The sequence below is a fragment of the Geospiza fortis genome, unplaced genomic scaffold (assembly GCF_000277835.1).
Source record: "Geospiza fortis unplaced genomic scaffold, GeoFor_1.0 scaffold219, whole genome shotgun sequence".
Taxonomy (NCBI): Eukaryota; Metazoa; Chordata; class Aves; order Passeriformes; family Thraupidae; genus Geospiza; species Geospiza fortis.
This window is the reverse complement of record NW_005054376.1, coordinates 220,992-228,302: the sequence shown is the minus strand read 5'-3', so window position 1 is coordinate 228,302 and position 7,311 is coordinate 220,992. Positions and strand designations below refer to the sequence as shown.

At 42.8% G+C, this 7,311-nt stretch overlaps 1 protein-coding gene across 1 annotated transcript in view; it reads left to right on the top strand.

The window, feature by feature from the left end:
* PXDC1 (PX domain containing 1) overlaps window positions 1–5,019 on the top strand; it is a 10,471-nt gene extending 5,452 nt beyond the window's left edge. The window contains exon 4 of the mRNA XM_005424903.2: window positions 4,022–5,019. Within this exon, the coding sequence (XP_005424960.1) occupies window positions 4,022–4,139 (118 nt within the window). The 3' untranslated portion in view covers window positions 4,140–5,019. The remainder of the gene's footprint in view (window positions 1–4,021) is intronic.
* The last annotated feature ends 2,292 nt before the right edge of the window (window positions 5,020–7,311 follow it).

Here is a 7,311-nt window from a genome sequence, read left to right as displayed (position 1 = left end):
CTCATTCACTATGCTGGTTAGCTGTGTAGCCTGCAGAGCTACCTGCCCAGTGATCCATCAGCTGAAAAGTCTCATATTTGTTGCCAAAAGAAACCACAGCACTTTTCCAAGTTGCTTACTCTGTTGCTCTGAAGTAGGTATTTTCTGCTTCCTTCATTTTCTCTCTGATTTTAGTTGGCAGCACACCATAGTGTTGTAAACTGGTGAAGCCAGTGTGCTCAGCATCCATGTGGCATAACTAAGGGCATAGTCCTTTTGTGTATGGTTCTTGGAGTGTAGTCTGAAATCCTTTTGAAAGAAAAAGGTGGTAAATAAATGCATTTGAGCTCATGGTGTGGTTTTGTTACAGAGGTACCTTTCTCTGCAAAGACTGTTTCCACTTCTGTCTTCTAGGCCAGCAACAGAGTCTGTGGCATTGGATAAGCTGCCTTTTTGGCAAATTCACTCCAGAACCTGAAGGAGGCCTGCAAGAGAGATGTAGAGGGAATTTTCATGGGTGCATGTGATAGGATAAGGAGGGTGGCCTTAAGCTGAAGGAGAGTAGGTTTAGATTAGCTATTAGGAAGAAAATCTTTAGATAAGGGTTGTGAGATACTGAAACAAGTTCCCCAGGTTGTGGATTCCCCATCCCTAGAGGCATTCAGAATCAGGCTGGATGGGGGTCTGAGTAAACTGACCTAGTGGAAGGTGTCCCTGCCCATGGCAGGGGCATTGGAACTAGATGATCTTCAAGGTCCCTTCCAAAACAAACCATTCTATGATTCTATGATACGTGCATCTTTTAAATACTTCCAGTGGCGCTGACTCAACCACTTTCCTGGGCAGCTTGTTCCAATGCTTGATAACCCTTTCAGTCAAAAAATTTTTCCTGATATCTAATCTAAACTTTCCCCAGTAGAACTTGAGGCCCTTATTTCTTGCCCTGTCACTTGCTACCTGGAGAAGAGTCCAACTCCACACCTGGCTACCCTCCTTTCAGGCAGCTGTAGAGAGTGATAAGGTCTCCTCTGAGCTTCCTCTTCTCTGGCTAAAAAGCCTCAGCTCCCTCAGGTACTTCTTATCAGACTTGTGCTGCAGACCCTTCACCAGCTCTGTTGCCCTTCTCTGGATGTGCTCCAGCCCCTCAATGTCCTTATTGCTGTGAGGGGCCCAGAACTGGACACAGGATTCAAGGTGCAGCCTCACCAGTGCTGGGTACAGGGGGACAATCCCTGCCCTGCTCCCGGTGGCCACTATTTCTGATACAGGCCGGGATGCCCTTGGCCTTTCTGGTCACCTGGGCACACGCTGGCTCCTGTTCAGCCACTGTTGACCAGCACACCCAAGTCATTTTTTGCCAGGCAGTTTTACAGCCACTCTGCCCCAAACCTATAGCTCTGCATGGGGTCACTTGTTGTGATGCAAGTGCAGGACCCAGCATTTGGTCTTGTTGGAGCTCCTACAAGTGCCTTCAGCTGATCAATCCAGACTATCCAGATCTCTCTGGGAAGGCCTTCCTGTCCTCCAGCACACTGGCACTCCCACTCAGCTTGGTGTCATCTGCACACTGACAGAGGGTGCACTTGATCACCACGTTCAGGCCATTAATAAAGATATTCAACAGGACTGGCCCCAAAACTGAGCCCAGGAAAACATTACTTGTGAAAGGCTACCAAATAGATTTAACTCCATTCACCATCCCTCACTCTTTGAGCCCAGCCACCAGTTTTTTACCTAGCAAGCCTGTCCAAACCATAAGCTTCTATGTTGTTCCCTCTTCTTCCTGGGGAATCTGAGTAGCAAATCTAATGCATTAGAGGTTAAAATTATAAAGAATTTTGTCTTACAACACAAGTAGTAGGCTCTTGCAAAAGACAGGGGTACTTAGAGGAAAAAAATATTGACTCCAAGGGTTATCAAGGTACTTAGAGGAAAAAGAATTGAGGGCAGCAGTTCAAGCATTTAGGAATCTGAAGGTCCACAGTAGAGTTGCCAAATTTCTTTTGAAAGAAAGACCTGTTGGTAACAGCACAAAAGCATTTTGACTGTTGGTGTCATACTCAGCTTCTGACTGTGGTAAACAGTCCTGGTTTATTGAGTTTGGTTTTGTGTGAGCACTCTAGAGCAGTGCTTTGCAGACTGTTGTGCACACACTTCATTTTTGGTGGCAAGAAAAGCTTTCTGCTTAACCATAGCATGTGACGTCCACTGCTTTGCTCCTCACATTCTGCTTGTAGTAACCTATCAGTGAGGCTGGAGAACCACAAAATCTGTGGGACCTTTCAGATGTAATAATGTGGCTTTATGCTGATAAGAGAAAAAGAGCAGAATCTGAATAGCCTTCTTGACTCCTCTTCCACTTTCTTCACTCTATCTGCCCTGCTGGTATTTCATAATCTGTTGTTTCTGGATCACTTGCAGTCCATAAGACAGCACAACGTGATCAGTGAAGTATTTTCAAGATACCAAGTCAACTCCCTTGTGCACTCGTTCCCACACACGCAGGCAAGTAAACAGCCTGGAGGGACTAGAGGAATGAGGGTAATAAACATTGCAAGTTCAGTCTCATTGCTGTTTCATTTAAAATGAAGAGCAAAGCCACAGCACTGCAGGAGAAAATCCATGAGTTTCTGCTCAAAAAAATCTTCTCTCTTTTGGCTCTCATAGTTGAAAAAAAAAGGAGATGAGAAGGACCAGGAAGGAGTATGGAAAAGACAGAACTGTGGTCATATGTTGCAGGATGTATAGACCAGGCTATCCTATAACCCATGATACTTCTAAATAAAATTTTGGGAAGAGATGGGAGTTGGAGACTCTGTTTGTTTGCCCTCTTCAGGTCCTCTGAAATACTTAACTCTTAGGTCACCCTCTAGGGTGAGGTAGAGGGTTGTCCACAGTTGTTTCACATATCTAAAGAGTCTAATTAGTTCATGCATAGATGAGATGCAGTTTTAAATATTAATCATTTTAAAGCTCATCTGTTTATCTGCCATTCAGAGAGCTTCAGTAGGCCACCTGGGCTGATAAAGGTGTTAGAGACATGTAAAAGGGAGAGCTAGGTTAGAATTTCTTTTTCCATCTTGTACAATTTTTCAGTTTCTACTTCCTTTTATTTCTCACTCTGTCATAGTGAATGAAATTTCTTTCCAAATATTAAAGAGAGAGTTTGAGAAAAAGAAACTTAACAGTTCGTCAAACTCCTTTTAGAACTGAGTTGAAATTTAGTCCTTGGCCTGCAGTGACTGCCTTTAACTGCTAGGCTATCTAGGAAGAAGATAATGTTTCTTACTGCAGAAATTCAAGCCTTCTTGAAATGGGAATGTGTGTAACTGTGAGAAGTGTAGGTTTTAACAGCTCGATGCCTTCTGGTTGAGAGTTAGTATGAGACAGTGGGTAATTCTTGCAAAACTGCAGGTTATGAAACAGGTATTGGGAAGTGGGGAGGAAAATATCAAAACAAGTGAAACTAAATTTGGGAATCTTTTTATATTTGTAGATTCTTTGATTGTCAAAATCTAAACCTTGTACCATAGGAAATACAGCTAGACTCTGGAAGGACACTCTAGTCATTCTTTTCTACCTATGTTAAACACTTGGCCTCTTTACAAAAGCTAAACCCAGAGAAGGTGCCTGTGAAGTGAAAGACTGAGAGTCCAAATTCAGATGTGAAACAAAGGCAGTTTCTTTTTCACTTTTATGTGAGAATTGAGGCATCATGTGTTGTTGACACATGCTGTGGGAGCAAAATAGAAGGATGTGGACTTCAACTGCATGATTCACTCTTACAAGACTCGCTGCTTCCTTCCTTCCTTCCTCACTAGTAGCTTTGGAAGTCAGGGGTGAAAAGATTAATTGCTTGCATTCACCGTGGTTCTCACTGGCCCATGGTTTAGTCATAAACATGTGAGTACAGGAGATGAAGGAGATGTGGATGAAATCAGCTCCAAGTGCTTCTCCCACTCCCTTAGTACTTTTTTCCCAATTCCTTTGGTTTTTAAATGACTTAATGCCTTTTGGTGGTTTTTTTTCAATCTTTCCTTAGGTTTGAAAGTGTTAGTGACTTTACCTCAGAGCTGGAAGACAGTGATGATCCAACAGCTTATGTCACCAATTTGACATACTACCACCTGGTCCCATTTGAGACTGACATTCTGGACTGAGGCTGCTCAGGGGTGCAGCCAGCCAGCATCCAGCCAACCTCTTCGTCCATAGGTTCTGCTATCTCTGGCATTGCATCTCTGTGAATGAGGCTGTGCAGACGCCACCAACAGCAGGGAAGCTGCAGCAAGAGCGCCACAAAGCTGGTTTTGTAGGTGTGGTCCTCTGTTGTGTGTTATGGAGACATCTTGTGAGGAGGTATCTGCTTTGCTGCTGCTGACAAAAACTCACTTTCTGTGAAAGCAAGGCAGCAGAGGCTTCCTGGGGATCAGTGAAACCCCTGCTATGTCTGTGGGAATTGCCACCCTGACGCAGCTGTCAGAAACTTGTGCTGAAGCAGGCACAAGTCACCCGTGCTCCTTGTGGTGCAAGTTGAGTTCCCCTTTTAGGATACCACCAGAAACTTCCTTGGATGGCGTGACCACACTTTTTTATGCTTTGTAAGCAAGAAGACAAGCAAACCAGCTGAACTTTGTCAGTTCCCTCTGCAGTTGCTTAATGGAGGTCTCGTGGGTCGCTTTTTGCTCAGCTACCGGATGATTGGTGCCTTACACGAGATGTCAGAAATACCATTGAGTGCCTCCAGGACACAGAACACACGAGCTGACAGCTTTACTTCTTTTAATCATGGGCTTTTGTATAATCACTGGAAGGGCAACTGCTCTTTCCTGGAATAGTAAAGCAGACAGCAACTGGCATTGCAATGAGCTGTGCATGATGTTTGGGTACCTGGATGGTTTCGGAGGTCTGAAAAGCCGATGGGAAAGCTGAGCTGCTCCACTAAGAAGGGTCAAGGCTACGGCAGGCACTTTGATAATATTTTTTCTTTTCACGTGGACCAGCATATGTGAATGGTGCTTACAGATGTTTACATCAGACAGATAATTCCCTATGCATATTTCTTCCCAGAGGATGGGAGGAAGACACTGAGATTTATGTTGTGTTTGGACTGAAGAAGAATGATAAGCTGCAGTGTGCCTACAGTGGTAGGAAAAACAGTCTCTCCACTGCCTCCCTGTCTCAAGGAGTTTGTCCAGCTTTCTGAGATCTGCCTGGAGGGGTCACGTGCAGGCCTCCTTGTTGTGTAACGCCATGGATTTCAGCAGAGATAGGAGAGTGGGAGCATGAGTGGGATTGGACCCTGCAGCCTCTTGACTGTTGAGCAGTGCAATGTTAATGTCTCCTTGGGGTGTCTCCCCTGAGAGTGCCCTGAATTCCCGGCTCTCACTGTGAGTGCTCAACACTCACCAGCGTGACCTTTCATTGAGCTTTTGGCCATCTGTTTGCAAATATTATTTTGAAGGGACTGAAATGGAAAGAAATGCATTTTTGGACATGTTTCTTGGACAAGAGGCTTGCTTGGTCGTGAAGAAGCTGATACAACTCCCTTCCGCAGACTTCATTTCTATCTATAGAATAACAGTCAAACAGAATTTGTTAATGTAAATAATAAATTATTGAGAATCCTAATTCTTTTACACAGTATGTTTTTAAAATATATTTTAATGAAATAAAATAAAATATAACTCACCTTCAGTACACTTCTGCAGCTTCAAACAGTGCCTTCTTTTTTTTTTTGTCTTGTTTTGAGTACACTTTCCCAGATATGTCACATCCTCTTTCTTTTCCCCATAGTTTCTGAAACATGCTGAGTAATAGCAATTTCTGTGCTCCATGTGTTACTCATACTGTAGACAGGGTGTGTATCCACGTGGAACCTCTGCCTAGATCTGTTGATCGTAGGTCTAGGTGTATGTGGTTAAATGCCACTCAGCTTAGTAGAAGATTTCTGTGTTTTCACTATCATCAGTGAAATCAAATTTGGACATGATTGTTTTTGAAGGTGAAGCAGATTCTTATAAGATAAATTTCTATAGTGGAAAGGAATATGTCAATACTCACTCGAAGACTTTCTGAGCAGCCTCTTCAATTAGAATTGGGAAGATTTTTTTATTTTGTTTGTTTTACTCTCATTTGTGGAGGGATAGAATGTAAAAAAATAAAGATAGTGCAGAAGGTAATCTCACACCTGAGGAGTTGCAGCTGTACTTATCCCCAAAGATCAGGAACAGGCCTGCCCTTAATAGGCCACAGCTGTGTCCAATAAGAAGACAAGTGCTACAAAAGAGTGGGTTAGCTGCTTGAGGAGAGAGTTGGTGTTTGTTGGCTGTGCTGTGAAGCAGAAGGAGTCAGTGCTGCAAGGAGCTGCCCCTGAGAAATCACCAAGAAGGTATGGGAACTTTGCAATAAGATGACAACACTCATTAGTTTTAATTCTTCTGCTAGTGTTCTTAGTTAACCATGGTGAAGTAGAAATAGCATCTGGTAGACATGTGTATTGGACTGGACACTGGAATATTTTATTTCAATTCCTGACCTTGCTTTCAGCCTACCACATTGCTTTGGGTAATTCTAGTTCATCTCCTTTTCACTGAGTTTTCCTTGACTGATATTTTCAAAAGCAGTGTTGTTGGCTTTTGATGCAATATTGTTCCCTAATTCATTTGAATTTTCCTATGAATTATTGACCACATGGTAACTACTTATCTTTCAAAACACTTTAAATTGCATGAATTAAAAAATAAGTTGATAAGTATTGTTAATTTTTAAATGTAAAAAATTAGCATCATTATTCATTAGTTAACCTATTGATGATTCTAAAGGAAGTGATTGGCACAAGGATTTTGTCCCCAAACCTCTCTCCATGCCATGCCAAGACACTTCCTATGTAAGTCTTGTCCTTGAAAAGCTGGTCTGTGTTTTCTCTGCAACTTTGGCTTCTGCCCTTGCATCGTGGGGATCATGTGTACCAGTGCTTGCTATGAGCTGCCTGAACAGAGGTGGAGCGTGCTGGTATCCAGGGAAGGAGCAGGAGGTATGTGTCTCTTGGCAGGAGCAGCAATGACAAAATAATTTGGTTTTTATTTCTCGAGTCATGAAATATGCTGACATTATAGTGTGGCCAAATCATATGAGAGTTAGGGAAGACAAAGTGTATCACACTATGCTATGTTTTGTCCACTGGTCTCTTTTTTTTGGTTGCATCAACTACTATTTAAAAACTCAGTCTTGGATTCCATATCCATTCTTCATACTTCATAGCAGCAATAATCTGTAGCTCAGTATCAAACTCTAAAATAAAAAAGGGGGGGGGGGGAAGGGCTTTTTTTAATT